General features: G+C 39.7%; 1 protein-coding gene across 1 annotated transcript in view; it reads right to left on the bottom strand.

The window, feature by feature from the left end:
• Positions 1 to 305: 305 nt before the first annotated feature.
• LOC124620624 (ADP-ribosylation factor-like protein 3) overlaps positions 306 to 22,186 on the bottom strand; it is a 55,929-nt gene continuing 34,048 nt past the window's right edge. The window contains exons 3-4 of the mRNA XM_047147082.1: positions 17,786 to 17,967; positions 306 to 1,638 (exon numbers count right to left, since the gene is read on the bottom strand). Coding sequence (XP_047003038.1) covers positions 1,459 to 1,638; positions 17,786 to 17,967 — 362 coding nt within the window. The 3' untranslated portion in view covers positions 306 to 1,458. The remainder of the gene's footprint in view (positions 1,639 to 17,785; positions 17,968 to 22,186) is intronic.

Raw genomic sequence — 22,186 nt, 5'->3', positions numbered from 1 at the left:
ACATGGATGTCATGGAAAGAAGGCAGGAGATGGAAAGGAAGAGGATCTTAAAATTTGAGTCACAACATCAATAGTTATAGTTACAACTTTATCTTTGGATAGTTTTTCACAAGATAATGTTTGTCTGCAAATAATGATCTACGAAATCAAAGCTGGTTAAAATGCTGCAATCTATTAGCTCAACCTTTGAGATCTGTCACAAAGGCATATGATAGTGGACTGGTGTAATGTGATAAAATTTATATAGAAAGTATCTAAAAGCATTGAGTTTATGTTGAACATTTTCAGATATATAAAACACACAATACAGTAAATGCATTAGTTTTTATTATAATGATATACATTTACAAAATTAATAAATAGATATTTTAGATTAAATATAAGAGACTGCCTGTTACCAGACATAAGGCAAGAAGGTACTGATAGAATACCTCAGGTAGTTTAATAAAAATTTCAAAGTACTGAGACAGGCAGTCAAGAATGTTACATCAAGTCATGTTTACAGGACCAGTAATTCTCAGTCTCATCATCAGTTTCTTTCTCTATTATATATTTACAAAAACTGAGATTCAGTAGGCCTATTACAAATAAAGAACTGCAGAATTGGTTTGAGAGACCCAAGCTGCTGGCACAGACTGAATTATTGGAACTGAACTTAAGACTCGTAAATTCTGTAAAAGTCACTTGAAATTAAGAGATTCGATAAAATGGATTTAACACATAGAAATGAATATTCTAAAAAAGGAGTACAAGAATTGACAAAGAAAACTACAAATTTAATTCATCAAGCTCAGATTTTACTCCGTCTCTCTCATTCATAGCTACAACACTTTTTCCTTATTTTATTTTACTTGGTCTTTCCTTATTTTTTTCTTAAAATTCAAAAGTTATTTGTTGAAATAATCAGTTTTAAACATTAGCACAACTAATTTTATTCATCTTGTGCATCCTTATATTTTGGCTGTGGCAACATAAAGGAAAACAATCACCATGTTTCATTTTGCACCAGCAGATAATAGAGACACAGCAGATAATTCCAAAGCACTTTTATTATTCTGAGCCTCAGTTGATGACAAAATGATTCTGTAAAACGAAGTCTTACTCTGACAGACTCCTAGGCCAAGAATTGCTCATACAGTGACATATTTACCAATCAAAATCCTGTCATTAACAAAATCACACATGTCCATAGTATACATTTGCACACTTCAGACACCCCGTGGAATGTAATCTAAATAATCAGCCTTGAAATTTCAGTTTTACACACACAAGAAAGTACAATAAATCTCATTTGAAAGAGTGGCAAATGCAATAGCACAAATGTCCTATTTCCAATAATACGAAATCATTATGTATAAAACATCTAGTCTACACATAAAAAAGAACAGCAGGATACTGTGAAATACTGTCTCACAATCAACCCATTTATTTTAAATACACAAAAGAAATTTATTTTACTTAGACATTTGTCATGCTGAAAAGAGCTTGTTGCACTTCCAAAATTGAAGGATGCCTCGCTATTTCAGTTGAAGGTATGGCTGTAGTACCCACAACACGAACTTTATGTTTTGAAGCAGGAATGCTGTTCAGGTCTAAAATGTCTGCAATCTCCTCACTGTTTTTTGCATTGGGGAGATCCTGCAACACAGATAAGAACCAGTTATTTTGTACATATTACAGGACATGGTGCCAAGGACCTGTAAACATGTTTTCCCTCTTTCTTTTCAACCCCAGGTTCACAAATTAGTTGACACCATGGGCTTGGTATTTGTCACACATCTTTTGTGCATATTTTTTTCGTATTTGTCCATATCATGTCTTTCTTTATCATTCAAACTAATTCTGCCTCGCAAGCACTGCCCTTTTGCTTCATAATAACATGCCTGTCTTTTCTTATATACATCTACATACATAATCTGCAAGCTACCATATGGTGCATGGTGGAAAGTACCTTGACCACTATTAGGCATTCCCTTTCCCGTTCCACTCGCAAATCGAGCAAGGGAAAAGTGATTGTCTAAACATTTCCCTATGAGCCCTAATTTTACTAACTTTGTCTTCATAGCCGTTAACACAGAATGTACAATGGTGACAGTATAATCTTTCTGCAGCCAGCCACAAATGCCGGTGCTCTAAATTTTCTCAATAATGTTTTGCAAAAAGAATATCATCTTCCCTCTACGGATTCCAACTGAGTTCACAAAGTGTTATACTCGCAACCTGTTTGAACCTACCAGTAGCTAATCTACCAGATATGATTACCTCCACTACTGCAATTATTTACTGCCTTTGATTTTATATATTTATCTGAACTATTAATTTACTGACAGCACCAAAGCCCTTTCACTAAGCACTTCTTTAAGGTGAACAAAATTCCCTTGCTTGAGGTAACTGTGATGAATACAGATAGAAAAAATTAAATGTAGATGATAATATTTTGATAACAACTCAATGTAGTTCAGGGTGTATACGTGAACAACAAAAAAATATTCCTGGATTTTTCCCGGATTTCCTGGTTAAAAATACACATTAAATTTGAATTCCATCAGACACCGCATGTTACTTTCTGAAGCATTGAAATAGAGAATGCGAGGCACTTTGTAAACCAGTCACAGCTCATGTCACGTGATCTCGCCAGCCAATGACAGTGGATATTCAGAGTACAGGACACGTGATGTAGTCAGCCAATAGCAAAATCATTGTTAAGTAGCAAGACAAACCGTAACAGGGAAAGTTAATGGTTTAAATTAATATGCACAGTGTTGCTACAAGAAAAGCAAATTTCTCACATATAATATTTGTCTCGGTAGATTAATAAGCTGGAAGAGAAGCTAAGCTTTCACTTATATTGTTCACTTTTTTTTGCGCGTGTTAACACTTTAAGATACATCACACAAATGCGCCGGTAAAATTGTTTTAATACCAACAAAAATCTCTGATATTCTGGGCTCAAAATTCTTCTAAATAGTTTGACATCAAAGAGCTGATTCTTAAATGAGAGTCAAATGCTCTATGATTTAAGAAATTCATCGTACATTCACGCACATAGTTCATCTTGTGGAAAAAGATCTTACATTATGCCATTTTTTGAAACAAGACATCAGAGGATACTCAAAGAGCGTCGGAATTTCGTGAACCATATTAAAATGCATAATTCAGCTTAAAGTGCACATTCGTATGTACAGACTCCCAATTAAGTAGGCCTCGACCTGATATTAAGCGTTTCAGTGTGGTTTTCGGGATGTAAATTTTCTTGGAGTACCAGTACTGTATTAACTCATGTTTGGTTCTTCATTATGACATAATACCATACATGCTAGAAGATGAAAATATGCACTTGAAATGAAGAGGATGGTTGAAACTAGCCAATAGTTAGGCAAACTGACAAATATAACTTCATTGCCCTGCAAGGCATCTATGCTTGACTGTCAGGGAATTGGAAATAAAATAAAATCTGAAACAAATATCATATTTTAGCCTTCCATAATTATGTGACTGTTTTAATTCACCTGATAGCTCCCAGCCACAGAAATCCGTTTTGTTTTCCTTTGATGTGAGAGCAGTAAACAAAGAGGAAACAGCAAAACCACCAAATGTAAATACAGATCACATGAAGACTACCCCCCTTCCCCCTCCCCCTCCCCCACTATAACTCAAGACTGCTCTGCGCATCAGCCCCGGATCTACGATCTTTCCGGGCAATACTAGATAGTGCCCCCCCCCCCCCCCTTCCCTCCTCACTTGAACGTTTGAGATAGGACATCAAAAATTTGAAAGGAAACAACTTCACAAAAATACGTTCATTTTGTAGTGCACATCTTTCTGAAGAGTCTGATACATAAAACATATATGAGGGTTGGAACTTTAATAGTGGAAACTATTTATTTACAGCTCGTACAAAATAAGCACATGTTTCAAAGTTTTACTGTCCACAAAGTAGTCTCAGCATTGTGTATAACCCGTTGCCAGCAATGTGGGAGTCGTAGGATACTCTTAGCAGTGCCAGTTGTGTTGACAGTTCGAGCGGCGCGATCTATTGCCTGATGAATTTGTAGTAGTTCTAAAGCGACTGCCGTGGAATGTTTCCTTCAGTTTAGACATTGAGTTGAACTCACGAGGGCTTAAGACAGGGGAGTGCAGTAGGTGGTATAGCACTTAGCAGTCCCATCAGTCAAACAAATCAGTAACAGCTTGCACTGTACATGCTTGAGCATTGTCCTGCAAAATCATGGCCAGGTCCTGCAGAAACTGTCATCACTTCTGTCTCTATGGTGTTCATTTTTGGAACACAACCATACAGTGCAAACTGTTACTGATTTGTTTGACCGATGTGGCTGCTAAGTGCTATACTACCTACTGCATTCCACTGGCTTAAGCCCTCGTGTGTTCATCTTGATTTCTAAACTGAAGGAAACACTTTAGGGCATCTGCTTCAGAACTGCTCCAAATTCGTCGTGCAATAGACCGCGCCACTTGAACTGTCAACACATCTGGCACTGCTAAGAGTATCCTACGACTTCCACATCGCTGGCAATGGGTTATACACAATGCTTGTGACTACTTTGAAGGCCAATAAAGCTTTGAAGCACATACCTATTTTGTACAAGCTGTAAATAAATAGTTGCCACTATTAAAGTTCCAACCCTTGCATCTTCGAGGAAATGTAAGACATGTTATTTGGTATTAAGTTAGCCACGATGCAGTGCCATGCTCTTCACACAGCATTCTTCAACCGCACATCAGTGTATTTCACTCTGTGGAACTCAAACGTGTATATTTAGCAATGGATGGCATCAAGCTACATTCAGGACAGTGGAAGTTAAAATGTCCTGTGGTGCCTCTCCTGCTCCCAGTTGGCTGGTTTGACATTCTGCCCCTCTTTAAAAAAATCTCGCAGTTAACACTGGATTGGATTATTTGTAACCAGGAGAACAAGAACTCTTCAGAAAATTTGCACTCTTTATTGCCTATTAGCTAATAACTTAACCAGTAAAACAAGAGACTAGCAAGACATCAAACATTTCTTCAACCCTTAGGTCCTAGCGTTTTCTTCTCTCTTATCTGGCTACAGCTTTAGATGGTGCGCTTTCCTTTGTGCGAAAGAATCTATTAGCTCACTAAAATTTGTCAAACTTTTGCTACATGAAAAATTGAAATGTCATTGTCTAATACCGGAAAAGCTGTTAATACAAATAGTACCCAAGACTGGTGTGGTTTCTCAATCTGACTACATTTATTTCATCACAGTCTGCTAGAAAAAACAAAATAGGCTTTTCTAATATTTCAGCAACTGTAACACACACCAAATAAGCGAGACTATTTTGGCAATAATGGTAATTTTGATAACACGACAGAATATAATTCACGAAGTACCAATATGAAATGCTTATTTGGTCTATTATAAGCAAAATGCTTTATGTTAGGAAACAGTTTCACATTTAATTCACACACTCCAGTTTCTCAGGCATGAGATCAAAAAGTAGTAGCATGAGATTTCTGTATAAATTTGGAATCGTGATATTCTTCCATAATTTGTGTGAAGTCCCCATTTCTCCGGGTAGAATGTGGCTGCTTGCTGCTACTGCTTACACAGCCAACAGCCACATTACTGTAGCCAGAGGCAGGTGAAGGTACTACTCACACACGACTCAACTGCGCATGCACACGAGGGCGCTTGCAACTGCTGAAATGAATCTAATGTAAACAGTTGTAACGTCAACTCATCAGAGGCAATTTGTTGTTATAAAGCATTGCATTGTCTTCCTAAAGCCTTTGACACATTTTGCTGTTGGCAGACACTTGTATGAGCATGATTTTTTTTATATGGCGCATGTCATTTGCAATTTAAGTTTATTTTCATTTATTTTCTCATCCATGTTTTATTGCTGCAGTATTATTCTGCAGTAGCAGGACACAGTAATATCCTTTGTTAGAGTATTGGTTCTTACCAGTCAACATTACAAAAATTTAGCTAAAACAATGAAAAATTCCCGGAATTCTGAAAAATTCTCGGGCTTTTCTCAGTTTTCTCCTGGATGAAAAAATTCCTGGGTTTTTCCCAGATCTCCCGATTGTCCTGGGTCATATACACACTGTAGTTAAACAAATGAATATTGTGTGTAGAGCATGACCAAAAAATTAATGATTTTCTGAAGATAATTTTATTTAGAATAATGTGCATAAAGTGAAAAGATTGTTGAAAACAGTGGCATATCACACCTTAGAGAAAATGGGCAGAGCCATTAGCAGGGTAAGGAATGAACATTAATTCCCAATAAGTACTTACAATGGCTTACAGTATTAGGAGATGACTGAAATGACATCTCTGGCCTGATAAATATACTACCACAGCATAAAATGAAATAAAGGGAGCAATAAAGCAATACTGTAATTAGTGAAAAAGCAAAACCAGGGATAAGATTACCCAAAAGTAATAAAAACTAAATAACTACACAATGAGAAAGTTTTGTGTGTGTGTAAGGGTCGGAGGGGGAGGGGGTGGGGGGTGGGGGGGGGGGGGGCGGCACGCGCGTGCATGTGTAATGCGCTTGATGATCAAAGTACTGTCTTCGAAGATTGCGTATGCACTATTAATGGCCACTTGGGTGGCACAGCATGAATGAAGTACACATGTTCTGTTTTAAAATTAGGTAAAACTACACAATAAAATAATGCCATTTGAAGACCGAATCACTGAAACTGATCAAAGAATACAGATGGAGGAAAACATGCTGAAGCAACTGTAATTAACTGTCAAATAGTTTGCAGAAAAGTCCCAGAACTCTACTCTCTCTAAGGAAACTGTTATGCTCGCATAAAACTATGAACTGAATTGGCTCAAACCAGAGGCAGAAATTGGGAATATCACCCGGGAAGACAGGTTAGACTCTTCATGAAGCTGAGTGTTTACAACAACAAACAGCAAATATTAAGCCCAACCGATATCAGTGTACCTGGACATTTCTATCAGCCACCATATTCCACCATATCAGTATTACAAAGACAGTCAAAATTCAAAAGTAATGAATATCCCAAACATATGGTAGCTGTAGAGTGTCACTAACTCAACAGGTAATCTCCATAGTCTAGCAGTTAAACATTACTGACCACTGTTACATAGGTCTTTTGTTACGCTTGTGGGATTATTTCATATTTTTCTGTCTTGCTAATACCAAGAAAGGGGTCCACTGAACCACATGAGTCCAAGGGAGAAGCTTGGATTAATAACCTACACAAAAAATCGAAATCAAAGGCTGGCATCAGCCTGGACACCGCACATCCCTACCACAAAAGGGAATTTACAAAAACTGATGAAACTCAATTACAACTTATGCATGTTATTGTTAAGAAGGCTCTGAGTGAAGCCTACAACAATTTATATGTTCAAATCTTCACAAAAATCTTTCATAAAATCCTAAGAAGTTGTAATTCTTTGTTAAGGTCAATGGATGGATTAAATCCTCACCACGAGTACCACTGATCATTTTGGTGTGGGAAACTAAAGACAAGAGGCAAAAATCTCTTGTTTAAAAATACTATCATACTGAAGAGCCTACTAACATAAATACACCATACAAAAAATTAAGTCAACCCCAGAAAATATCAAACTAAAACTATAACATCAGCCTCAATGACCACAATGCGGTGAAGAAGAGTGTCACTTCGGGTATGCCATATCGATCCTGATATTACAAGTCGATGATTATATTCTACAGATTCAACAACGAGAAATGTTGATTGCTACATTCCACCCACTGTTCCGAATAAACCCTAGTATTTTCCGTGTGGTTAAGATCGGATGATTAGTGGTTGAGATGATGAAAGACATTCATGACATCCTGTAGAAGTAAATCTCTAGACAACCTCCTTTGTGAGATATTGGTACAATATGTGCGGATGGGAGAATGTCTTAACTCATCGCATCTACAAGGTGGGGTAGCAAGTGAGCATTTCCACGTGCTGTCCGGGACCACATGTTCCTTGGTGTCATTATTTGAAGGTGTTTAACGGAAAAGGAGAAAAAGAGAGGGCCATGGCTACAATGAATGCCATGAAAACTGACATACTTCTTGTCCATATCTTATCCAAACTACATCAGTTTTAAAACGGCCTGTCAACCTACCTTGTACATAAGGTTGTATATTGAGACACAATGCTTTTGTTAGAGAAAGTATTAATACAGAATGCTTAAAGATCAGTAGTTTACATCATTTAAGAGAACTTACTTGGAAGACAACTGACGCTCTCTTGCAGCATCCATACAAGTAAAAGTATACTAAGTCCTGTGAAGACTACTGCAACATTGTTAGGTGGAACTAGTATCAAAAATTGTGACCAAGATAAATTTTGTTAAGTAGATCTTCTGACATTGAACACAGGAGAGTTACAGAATGCATACAGGAAATGCACCATTGATACCAACTATTTTGCATTTCACTATGTTGACTGTGATGGGACTCCAATAGCGGTTCTAAATTTAAAAGGGAATTAAAGATTAAATATTTTGGCCCATAGCAACATGGATGACGGCAGTAAATACAACCATGTTCGAGTCAAATAGGACACAGGAATACAAGAAGATTTCACTGTTTGTCTAAGATGATATCCTGTCTTGGGCCGGAGGGCTACAACCGATTTGGCTGTCCATGACACCACTACAACTGCTGTCGATCGACGCGATGGCAGCTCATCTACAGTCAATGTTCACAGGTGCAGCAAGCTGTTTCCATCATCCAGTGAGCTACACTCAGTACATAACTGAGATTTCTTATGCTTTGTCTGAGTTTAAAACTCCCAAAGAATTAAAATGGTGTAGACATAAATAAGAAGTGACATTTAAGTACTGTTAAATCTGCATATTTATTTATAATATGCAAAGTGTGGATTTGTAATTTGGCTAAGGAGTTACAGACTGAAGTAAATAAACAGTGTGACCTAGCAAGAAACAAAACGAATGTCCAGTAGAAATAGGTATACGATTGACTTAAAGACATTAAATGATCAGATCTTAGATATAGAAGTGTTAGAGCAGGGTCAGAATTTAATGAAACACCAAATGTTCAGAAAACACTGACTATTTTGGACGAATGCTGCGGCAATGTGAGCAAATGCTGTTACTGTCAGAAGCAAGCTGGAACAGTAGGGGAAGGTGCTTTATTATGTAGGTGAAGAGCTATAAAGCTTCTTCAAAATACTACCCATTATCGAGCCCTTGTGAGCAAGCAATGAAGGAATTTAGGCGTTTGTGCAGAACATACTGTTCTGCAAACATACTACATAGGCTCAGATGATTTCGGAGTGTCAAATAATCAGAAATGAACTACTGCACATATCTACAGGACTATCTCTCGTTGATGTGGTATTGAAAAATTTTAATGGTGAAATCCTATTAAAATTATTTAAATGGCCAGCAGTAAGAAAGACAGAAACAGAAGAACTACAGAAAATAGTGGCTAATAGTTTTCACCAGCAAGCAGAAATCAGAGTTAAGAGATACAATGAGAATGTGAATACAACAATATTCCATATCGATGAGCTACAACTGATTTAGCATCATCACCACAGTCCAAATATAAAGAAAGAGACTCGCAAATTCTCCCCCCCCCCCCCCCCCCAAGATGGTGTGGACAATTTAAAATAGTGGGTATTCCACATCCGTACGCAGTATTCTTAGTAGACCCCAAAATGGAGTAAGAAAAAGGTTTATATGCCTTTGATATGGTGAAGAAGTAAAGTCCTCAGGGGACCTCCATTCTACGTGGGTTCGGCAGTTTGATGTCTGTTGGGTTTACAGTTTCAGTATTTCCTGTTCAGTTTTTCCTTGAAACAGTTTCTTCACCTTTTGCTGTTCTGTTGCCTTTCAATTTTACCTTTTACTGTCCCTGCTGTCGAGACATCTTCGCGGGTACGGGGCGTGGTTGGGCTACCCTCTCCCCAAGGAGAGTGGCAGGTTCAGCGGCGTTCGCGGCGCACGAGGCGGAGGGAAAATGTGGAGGCTGGCCGTGTGGCATGGCCCGCTCTGCCTGTGAGTGGACATGTGGCTGCTCTTTCAGCAAGGTCCGAGCAGGCACACGGGGGGAGGGGTTTATTGGCTATTGGGAGCTCCAACGTTAGGCGGGTGATGGAGCCCCTTAGGGAAATAGCGGAAAGGTCGGGGAAGAAGACCAGTGTTCACTCTGTCTGCTTGCCGGGGGGTCTCATCCGAGATGTGGAGGAGGCCCTGCCGGCGGCGATAGAGACCACTGGGTGCACCCGACTGCAAATTGTTGCTCATGTCGGCACCAATGATTCCTGCCGTCTGGGTTCAGAGGTCATCCTCAGTTCGTACAGGCGGTTGGCGGAATTGGTGAAGGTGGAAAGCCTCGCTCGTGGGGTGGAATCTGAGCTAACTATTTGTAGTATAGTTCCCAGAACCGATCGCGGTCCTCTGGTTTGGAGCCGAGTGGAAGGCTTAAACCAGAGGCTCAGACGATTCTGCGTAGATCTGGGGTGCAAATTTCTCGACCTCCGCTATCGGGTGGAGAAATGTAGGGTCCCCCGGAATAGGTCAGGCGTGCACTACACGCCGGGAGCGGCTACAAGGGTAGTGGAGTACGTGTGGAGTGCACATGGGGGTTTTTTAGGTTAGAGAATTCCCTCCCTAGGCCCAACAAGATGCCTCCTGAGACGCGGCAAGGTAGGAGAAGGCAAAATGCAACAGGGAATAACAATATTAACGTGCTAATAGTAAACTGCAAGAGTGTCTATAGAAAGGTCCCAGAACTGCTCTCATTAATAAACGGTCACAACGCCCATATAACACTAGGGACAGAAAGTTGGCTGAAACCAGACGTAAACAGTAATGAAATCCTAAACTCGGACTGGAATGTATACCGCAGAGACAGGCTGGACTGTGAAGGGGGAGGCGTGTTTATAGCGATAAGAAGTGCAATAGTATCGAAGGAAATTGACGGAGATCTGAAATGTGAAATAATTTGGGTGAAGGTCACGGTTAAAGCAGACTCAGGCATGGTAATTGGATGTCTCTATAGGCCCCCTGGCTCAACAGCTGTTGTGGCTGAGTACCTGAAGGATAATTTAGAAAATATTTCGAGTAGATTTCCCCACCATGTTATAGTTCTGGGTGGAGATTTTAATTTGCCGGATATAGACTGGGAGACTCAAACGTTCATAACGGGTGGCAGGGACAAAGAATCCAGTGACATTTTTTAAGTGCTTTATCTGAAAACTACCTTGAGCAGTTAAACAGAGAACCAACTCGTGGCGATAACATATTAGACCTTTCTGGTGACAAACAGACCCGAACTATTTGAAACAGTTAACGCAGAACAAGGAATCAGCGATCATAAAGCGGTTACAGCATCGATGATTTAAACCGTAAATAGAAATATTAAAAGAGGTAGGAAGATTTTTCTGTTTAGCAAAAGTGACAAAAAGAAGATTACAGAGTACCTGACGGCTCAACACAAAAGTTTTGTCTCAAGTACAGATAGTGTTGAGGATCAGTGGACAAAGTTCAAAACCATCGTACAATATGTGTTAGATGAGTATGTGCCAAGCAAGATCGTAAGAGATGGAAAAGAGCCACCGTGGTACAACAACCGAGTTAGAAAACTGCTGCGGAAGCAAAGGGAACTTCACAGCAAACATAAACATAAACATAGCCAAAGCCTTGCAGACAAACAAAAACTACGTGAAGCGAAATGTAGTGTGAGGAGGGCTATGCGAGAGGCGTTCAATGAATTCGAAAGTAAAGTTCTATGTACTGACTTGGCAGAAAATCCTAAGAAATTTTGGTCTTATGTCAAAGCGGTAGGTGGAACAAAACAAAATGTCCAGACACTTTGTGACCAAAATGGTACTGAAACACAGGATGACAGACTAAAGGCCGAAATACTAAATGTCTTTTTCCAAAGCTGTTTCACAGAGGAAGACTGCACTGTAGTTCCTTCTCTACATTGTCGTACAGATGACAAAGTGGTAGATATCGAAATAGACGACAGAGGGCTAGAGATACAATTAAAATCGCTCAAAAGAGGAAAGGCCGCTGGACCTGACGGGATACCAGTTCGATTTTACACAGAGTACGCGAAGGAACTTGCCCCCCTTCTTGCAGCGGTGTACTGTAGGTCTCTAGAAGAACGTAGCGTTCCAAAGGATTGGAAAAGGGCACAGGTCATACCTGTTTTCAAGAAGGGACATCGAACAGATGTGCAGAACTATAGACCTATATCTCTAACGTCGATCAGTTGTAGAATTTTGGAACACGTATTATGTTCAAGTATAATGACTTTTCTGGAGACTGGAAATCTACTCTGTAGGAATCAGCATGGGTTTCGAAAAAGACGGTCGTGTGAAACCCAGCTCGCGCTATTCGTCCACGAGACTCAGAGGGCCATAGACACGGGATCACAGGTAGATGCCGTGTTTCTTGACTTCGGCAAGGCGTTTGATGCAGTTCCCCACAGTCGTTTAATGAACAAAGTAAGAGCATATGGACTATCAGACCAATTGTGTGATTGGATTGAAGAGTTCCTAGATAACAGAACGCAGTATGTCATTCTCAATGGAGAGAAGTCATCCGAAGTAAGAGTGATTTCAGGTGTGCCGCAGGGTAGTGTCATAGGACCGTTGCTATTCACAATATACATAAATGACCTTGTGGATGACATCAGAAGTTCACTGAGGCTTTTTGCAGATGATGCTGTGGTGTATCGAGAGGTTGTAACAATGGAAAATTGTACTGAAATGCAGGAGGATCTGCAGCGAATTGACGCATGGTGCAGGGATTGGCAATTCAATCTCAATGTAGACATGTGTAACGTGCTGCGAATACATAGAAAGATAGATCCCTTATCATTTAGCTACAAAATAGCAGGTCAGCAACTGGAAGCAGTTAATTCCATAAAGTATCTAGGAGTACGCATTAGGAGTGATTTAAAATGGAATGACCATATAAAGTTGATCGTCGGTAAAGCAGATTCATTGGAAGAATACTAAGGAAATGCAATCTGAAAACAAAGGAAGTAGGTTACAGTACGCTTGTTCACCCACTGCTTGAATACTGCTCAGCAGTGTGGGATCCGTACCAGATAGGGTTGATAGAAGAGAGAGAGAAGATCTAACGGAGAGCAGCGCGCTTCGTTACAGGATCATTTAGTAATCGCGAAAGCGTTACGGACATGATAGATAAACTCCAGTGGAAGACTCTGCAGGAGAGATGCTCAGTAGCTTGGTACGGGCTTTTGTTAAAGTTTCGGGAACATACCTTCACCGAAGAGTCAAGCAGTATATTGCTCCCTCCTATGTATATCTCGCGAAGAGACCATGAGGATAAAATCAGAGAGATTAGAGCCCACACAGAAGCATACCGACAATCCTTCTTTCCACGAACAATACGAGACTGGAATAGAAGGGAGAACCGATAGAGGTACTCAGGGTGCCCTCCGCCACACACCGTCAAGTGGCTTGCGGAGTATGGATGTAGATGTAGATGTGGATGTAGTTAAAGTGGTAAAAATGACTTAACGAAATTATCTCAAAGAGAGGTTGGACTATGGTTTTAAGCAAAAATATATTGTTCTCTCTTGGAGACAGGAAACGCAAAAAGACTAATAAAAGCATGTAATTAAGAGGGTTTATATGACATCTTTAGTCACAGTGGGCGGGATATGAAGTGTGACATAACGTTTTTTGGAAAGTGAATGTTCCACTCCCAGCATTCCAAGATGATGAAATATGTTCATGATGTTTTAAGTGTTGGGACTTCCCACTGTGAGAGATATTGTTACAACATGTGCAGATGCAAAAAGTCTTGAACCACCACATCTACAAGGCGGGACAACAAATGAGCATCTCCACCTGCTGTGTGGGGCCACTTGTTCCTTGACATTGTGGTTTGAAGAGGTTTACAAGACACTGAGAAAAAGAGAAGGCCATGGCTACAACGGACATCATGAAAACTGTCTGTTGAACAGGTTTGTGTAGAAAATACTTTTTGCCTTTATCTTATCCGAGTTATATCAGTTTTAAAAAGATCCATCAGTCCATTTTTACACAGGATTTCAAACTGAAACACGATGTTTTTATAAGAGAAAGTGTTAATACATGAGGTTCAAAGTTCAGTAGTTTATGTCATCTGAGTAACGTGGAAGACAATTAACACTCTCTTTAAGCACCCATGCACACACAAGGAGATGAAGTCCTGTGAAGATTGCTGCAACACAGTTAGGTGGAACAGAATAACAAGGCCATGCCGGCAAACATCAATAACGGTTACCAAGAGAAGTTTTATTAAGTAGATCTTCTGACACTGAGCATAAGAGGGTTACAGATGCATAAAGTAAATTTAACACTGACAGCATTCCAAAAAACCATTGATGTTATTTCAGTCCCTCTCACTTGAGTTATTTTTACGGCCACTGTTCTTATGCCGTGTTACGTGATTGGAAAGGATATTCTATTCCTTGTAGATATGATGGACAGTCTGCATATACACCAACAAATCCGTCATATTTATTCATAGTATGTTCATGGACAAAGTCAAACACAATAGCTCCTTTCTACCACTCTGTTATACTCCTTGCCATGAATGACAATAGGTGAAGGGGTCCATGACTGCCTACACTACTTCACAAATAAACAAATGTGTGAAATTTTGCAAAAGCCATTGGAACTACACTAAGTTAACACAATGCAAGGCCCTAAGAAAATTATGTTAGATTTAACATTAAACTTGTGAATAATATTAATGCTTCCGTTACTCAAATCTCTTGTGCAACCAAGAGTCCCACAGACAGATAAGGAGCACACATTGCTCCTGTTTATAAGAAGTGTAAAAGAAGGAATGCACACAATTACAGACAAATATCCCTAACAAGTTTTATACATGGAAAACACCCGGAGGCACAGAAAGATTTCAGGTAGGTTATGTAAGTGGCAGACAGAGGTTTCAAAATAACGTTTTATACTGCAAAACATATCCAGGGACAGATACGGGGACCTGACCATAATTTATTGGTTATCAACTGCAGATTAACACAAGATATTTCAAGATAGTAGGAAATTAAGGAGATGGAAAAAAGTTGAAAAAAGTCAGAGGTTGTTGAGAGCTTCAGAGGGAGAATTAGGTGCCAACTGACTGAAGCAGGGATAAAGAATATAAAATAAGTTGAATGCAAAGCCTTGAGGGATGAAACAGTGCAGACAGCACAGGATAAAATAAGCAAAAAGTCCAGTAGAAATCCTCAGGTAATGCAAAGCATACCCAACCTGACACCTGACATAAGGGGAAAGTGTAAAAACGCAGTATGCAAAAGGGAATATGGATATCTATAAAATGAGATTGACCGAAATTCCAAAATGTTAAGCAGGAATGGTTAGAGGACAAATGTGAGACATAAGAAGTATGTGTAACTGAGAGCAAGATAGATGCTGATGCTGCCTATATGAAAATTAGAAAGACCTTTGGGGGAAAGAGAACCACGACCTCAGATGGCAAGCCATTGCCACGTAAAGATGGAATGCTGAAGGGTTGAACAACTATGCAGAACTATTATACAGGGGTAACAAACTTTAAGTCAGTGTTATAGAAAGGGAAGCAGAAGTATATGGAGAAGAGTTGGGAAATATAATACATCTAGGAATTTCAGTTGTTTATATACTGTGAAGAAAGTGACCATGCACTGGAATGCTGAAAAAAGTGACCAAGCACTGGAATACCTAAGTGGAAACAAGGCTACTTGAGTAGATGACATTCCCTCAGAAATACTGAGGTCCTTGGGAGAGTCAGCCATTAGACAGAACTATTTTCTCTGCTGTGCAAGATATAAATGAAGCAAGTGAAATACACATGGACTTCAAGAAGAATGTAATAATTCCAATTGCCAGTAGGCAGGTGCTGACAGGTGTCAAAAGTATTGAATAATCAGTTCAGTAAATCATGACTGCAAAGAACTCACAAATTATTTACAGAAGAGTGGAAAAACTGGCAGAAGGCATTCTTGGTTATGATCATTTTGGTCTCTGGAAAAATGCAAAAACACGCAAGGCAATACTGACCCTACAATTTATCTTTTAAGACTGGCTAAATAAAGGCAAACCTACATTTACAGCATTTTTAGTTTTACAGAAGGCTTTTGACAATGTTGAAAAGAATATGCTCTCTGAAACACTTAAGATAATAGAGATAAAATGCAGTGAGGGAAAAGTTATTTAGATTGTATTCTGTCTCCAATCTGCAAGCTGTGAAGGAAAGCAGGGACAAATTTGGGACGAGGAGGTTTGCCAATCAGACTGTAATTCTGTCAGAGACAGCTAAGGTCTTGGAATACCAGGTGAATGAAATGGATAGTGTTTTGAAAAAGATGACATATGATAAACATCAACAAAAGTAAAACATTGGAAATGAGATACATTCCAATTATATCTGGCAATGATAACCGTATTAAATTAGAAAATGAGATGCTAGAAGTAGATGAGTTGGATAGCAAAATAACTGATGATGGCCAAAGTAGTGGTGATAGAAAATGCAGATTGCCTATAGCATGAAAAGCATTTAAAAAAATATATATTTAATATAAATTTAAGTGATGCAAATTGTTTCTTCCTGTCTGGAGTGTCACCCTATATGAAAGTGAGACACGGATGGTAAGGCATACAGTTAAGACAATATGATGCTATAGAAGAATGTTGAAGATTAGATGGGTAGATTCAGTAACTTATGAAGAGGTACTGATCAATTTATAGGAAATATCCTGAGGCATGACAAATGCATCAGTTTCGTAATGGAGGGAAGAGAGAGAATATCTGTGTGTGTGTGTGTGTGTGCGGGGGGGGGGGGGGGGGGGGGGGGGGAATTTTAGGAGACCAACGGATGAAATACAGTAGGTTCAAATGGATGAGGGTTGCAGTGATTATTTGATAACAAAGAGCATCGCACATGACAGTACATATAGAAAATAATAAACAAAAATGAAAATAATAGGGTGAGTCCTGAAGTATAACAGGATTATAAATGAAATCAGTATACATAATTTATCACAAATGGTCAGCAGCACTCTCACATTGTTCCAGTATGTTGCTGTTGCCTATGGCAAATTACTGTTACTGAATGATTACAAGAACATTTAGAAGAAATTATTTCCACTTCAGGTGTTGGTTGCACCTACCCTTAAATATGGGTAAATTCAAGGTAAAGCATAAACGAGGAAAAGCACTTGATAGCACCCTATTATAACTTTAAAGACTAACATTTGGAGCCTGCCACATTCTTCAAATGCCTAAAAGTAATAACAGAAGTGATCAGCTGAAACATGAAATCAATAATAGGGAAAGAAAATAGATCAGATTTATTGAGGGGATTCAATAAAAGGACAGTTCATCTGTTAAGGTAATCTCGTGCTGCATTAGTTCTTAGTATTTAAGAAGTTCTCCAGGATTTGAAGAAAGGAAAATATGGGTTTTATGTCCCATGACTGAAATATCATTAAAGATGGAGCACAAGCTCAGATTGGGGAAGGGTGCAGAAGGAAATCAGCTGTGTCTTTTTGTATCACTGTTTGGCACCCTTCCCACGACCATGTCACGATTGTCAATACAAAACTGTATTTTATAGCTCATAAAGGCTAGAAACAATTTAAATGAAGCATTCAAATGTTATATATTAGAACCTCGGTACGATAGAAAATGTAAGCAAAAATAAGACTAACAATAAGGTTAATATTGCATCTTAACATGCCATGTTATGTTATGAAATTTTATCATGTAATGCCACACAATCACAAACCTGCTTATTAGCTAGGACAAGTAGAGGCACATGTGCTAGCCTTTCATCTCCTAAAAGGCTCTTAAGCTCACGAAATGCTAATGGCAAGTTATGGTCATCTGCTGCATCTACCACGAACACCAGGAGGTCTGTGTCCTGCAAGAAGTTACTCCAGTAGGGACGCACGCTTGGTCCACCACCAACTGTAAGAGAAGAAAAATGTGCATCGTAAAGTACCAGCAAGTGGTAACACTCAAACAACAAGGACGCCACGTTACATGTAAGTGAAAATAGATATCTTAGATTAAATTAACAGTTTTCATCCCACTTAGATTTACTTTATTCCTTTTACTATCAGCTGACAGTTTCGCATGGCAGGCTTTAAACAGACCTAATCACAGGGATTTCTACCAATTTTGATAACGCTGACTCACTGCAAACGTTGGTAACATTTGCGACATTCCAAAAACATTCAAGTACCTAAAATAGAAGGAGCTTCTGGTCATGAAAATCCCCAACGTGAATTAAATAAATGCTAAGCTGTTGTGGAATGATGAGCTTATTCCAAACATTCAACCATCTGTCTCCTTTCCAGTGGACTACATTCTTGGAATGTTTAATCTGTCATACCAGATGTTACCTACTTAATTGCCGTAATATTCATACTGAAGTTCCCGAACTTGCTGCTCTCCACGAAATTTAAAATTTTCTGACTAGGTCATGACTGTAATTATCAATTACTGTTACACACTGATTTAAGTAACCCCCATTTTGTGTTTGCTGTGACTGCCCTTTACACAAAGGAGCAGTAGTCGTACCATTAGCATCCATTTCTTACAGAACAACCAACTTCCTTGAAAAGTAGATAATGGAATATAGTTTTAGATTCGACTACCTTCAATGTATCTTAACAATGAGTTTAATGTCTGCAGTCTACTAAACGATTCAGTTACTTGACACAAGAACTCCGATATTAGGTCCTGATAAATTAGCTCATGTCTACATGTCGTAAGCCTTTAAAAGTCAATGCAGGATACAGTTGCCAATGAAAGTGACCAATTTTCATCCTAAGTGCTGGGCAAGTTCATTCGTTTGTTCCGGAGGGGAGGCTGACACTTGTCTGCAACTTTTGGTTGGTCGACGATGACAGAATCGAGGCGCACACCCTCAATCTTTCTTAAATGATTTTACAAGAACTATAAGATAAAAAAATTCATATTTGATTTACTTGTAGCTTTATATGTCAGGGTCATTATGATGTGCAGATCATTTTGTTGATGATCATAGTTACTGTGATATTTATGTGGGCGTAAGACACTGAGCAAAATTCAAAAAAATTTGCAATGTAAAACAGGGGTTGTTATGATTTTGCAGCTGTAAAGCCAGAGTGAAATATCCACAACATTCCTCAGATTTCATAAACTGTTTGAGATATCAAAATAAGATTTTGGCAAACTGCAAAGAGGAGACTATTTTGTCATACAGCTATTATGCAAATCTTCATTATCTACAATATTATTCCACTATCTACAGACTTTTTCAATAAAAGAATGTAATTTTTACGGTTCATCGATAGAGGATGAAAAGTGTAGACACTAAAAGTTTATTTTGTACTGAGGATGTCCTTTTTCATACGATACTGGCCTTACTTTTCCTCAGTTCCTATCTTAATAAACTTAATAAACCACTGTTTCAGAATTCTCTCGCCATTACATCTGCACAACATGTTCGTGAGGTGAGACCATGCAAACTCCGCTATGTTTTGTAAAAAGAAGCAAATTTTATCATAGCAACAAGAGAAATATGTAGGTTTTACTCAAAATTTGCCACTCGTGGCACTTCTCTGAAAGTTACAAATGGTTAACAACCCAGGCAAAAATAAATTGCTGCATTTTTGGTGGAATTCTTTTTAGACACTAACCAAAGCCAGGGTGACATATTTTTGAATGGTCGCAATGCAACCAAGTTTGGGTGTGGAGGGGGCCTGCTTAGTATTTACTAAAAATTATGAGTGTAGGCTTCACTTTAGAATGGCAATTCTCCTCCAGTGCTCAGCATTTCTCCTACAGCGCCTGCCCACAGCCCTCATCACTACCGCTCTCCCTGTGCATGCCCTTCTGTCTGTGCATCTACCAGCCATTGTTTACTATGTGAACTTTGCCATGGTTTACTATGTGGACTCTACAATCACTTCAATAACTTTGGAAGTTGTGTAATTTGGCTTACATCTCCAAAACCCATGGAATGTGATATCTACTCCATCCATCATGCACGTATTCTGTCTGCTGTAAATGACAAACTATGAATCTCCATTTTGATAAGAACCCTGACTAACGTCATGCATAAGTAAATGCTACCATATTCCTCTTCCCCCATTTTGTAATGATCTCCAACTCATCTCCAGTACCAACAGCAATATCCGCCAGTAGTTTCACCAATTTATTTTTTTATTTTTAGGGTGTATAAACAACTAGGGGCGTACGCACCCATATCAAAACTGTAGAACACGAAGACAAAGAGAGAGGTTAAAAACAACTACACGTCAATCCATATTGACGGAAGGGAAGGCAGCTAAAAACATGGATGTGAAGAAAGGTCTATAAAATATGCCAGAGAGAAACCGAGGTCCAGAACTAAAAATTAAATGGCCCTTACCATATTGCTAGGGTAAAACGCGGTCGACAGCCCCCCGCGCATCGTTTGCTAAAATGGCCAATAACTCAGACAGCAAAAATAAACGGGGTGTAAAAAAAAGAAAAGGACATTGCATCACGAAATTGCAGACAGTCTAAAATTGGGCGCAATGTGCAAAAAGTGGTGGGGGAGCACTACTTAACAAATGGCGATGATTAAAGAGATAGTGCCCAATAGGCAACCTCGATAAAATGATCTCCTCGCGATGAGAGGGCCAAGAGGAGGTCGTCCAAGCCACTGGGAGAGGCTTCATAACCCAAAGCTTGTTCCCATGAAGGAAGGACCAGTGGTGATACCAAAGTGACAACCACCTGCTGACAGACGGCAACATTGAGGTCAATGGAGGGAATATAGAACAAGCAGGCTGAGATACAAGGACTGCAGCCTTGGCAGCAACGTTAGACCGATGTGATCAGCAATCCACAAACAGCACAGTGGCTCCATCAAGAGTTAGCAAGTGACAGCTTTCCTGGACCTATTGCACTAAGGGATCGATGGTGTGCAGCACATAGAGGCTTTGAAGGGCACTGAGAGAGTCTGAGCAGATGACACAATTGAAAAGCCTGTGTCGCCAGATGTACTCCATGGCCTGATACAGGACGAAGAGCTCTGCTGTAAATAAAGTTGCAGATAGCATGAAGTTGAGCTGCCGGAGCAAGAGCCAAAAGTGAACTCCAGGAGGTAACAGAGAGAAGGGACGCACTCCATACTGGCGATCAAAGGAGTCATCGAAGAAGGAGGCATAGGATGGCTGGCCATGCATGGCGTACAAATGGCAAGCATATCTGCTGAGGAGAAAGTCAAAGAGGTAGGACAGTGGTGGTTCAGCAGCTTCTACATACAGACATTCAACCAGGATAGTGTAAAAGGCACCAATGGGCAAACGGATGCCACGATGATGGGCAGTATTGAAACAGCGTTAAGAGGAACGGACATGCAGACACATAAATGAAACACCCACACTCTAGTTTTGAACTACAAGGGACCGGTACAAATGGAGGATGGTGGCTCGATCTGCACACCTGGAAGTACCACTGAGGGCACGTAGAACAAGACCACATACAGCAGGCTGCCAGGTAAGACGTGGGAGGACCAAGAGTGTTTCCTATCGAGCACGAGCCCCAAGAATTTTGTAGTTCCAACGAAATGGCGACAGCAAGGGGATGCTGCTCAGGACAGAACTCTGAGGTTTCCTGGTTAAAGGTGTCCAACAAGGCAGAACCCACACGTACCTTGAAAACTCAGTCTTTTAAATAAATTTCCTGAAAGAAACAGGGCAGACGGCCATGGAAGCCCAACATGTAGAGAGTATGGAGAATACCAGCCTCGAGCAGGTGTCCTATGCTTTCTCCAAATTGAAAAACATGGCTGTAGTCTGGGATTTCTGCAGAAAACCATTCATGACATGGGTGGACAAAGTGACATGATGGTAAAGTGCAGAACGCAGTGCTCAAAATCCACACTGTGCAGTGGTTAGTGAATTACAAGTCTCAAGCCACCATACCACCCAGACACGAATCACACATTCCATTGCCATGCAAACACAGCTGGTGAGAGAAATGGGGCAGCACATACGAGGAAGATGTTTGTCCTTACCAGGCTTAGGTATGGGTATGAGAGTGACACCACCATCTCGGTTGTACCTATTAAGCAGAAAGTGCTTGCCCATGAGAGAAAGGTGCTGCAACATCTGAAAGTGAACAGCATCTGGCCCTTGGGTGGAGGATC

This window comes from Schistocerca americana, chromosome 1, assembly GCF_021461395.2.
Source record: "Schistocerca americana isolate TAMUIC-IGC-003095 chromosome 1, iqSchAmer2.1, whole genome shotgun sequence".
NCBI lineage: Eukaryota > Metazoa > Arthropoda > Insecta > Orthoptera > Acrididae > Schistocerca > Schistocerca americana.
This window is presented reverse-complemented; position numbering and strand designations above follow the sequence as displayed.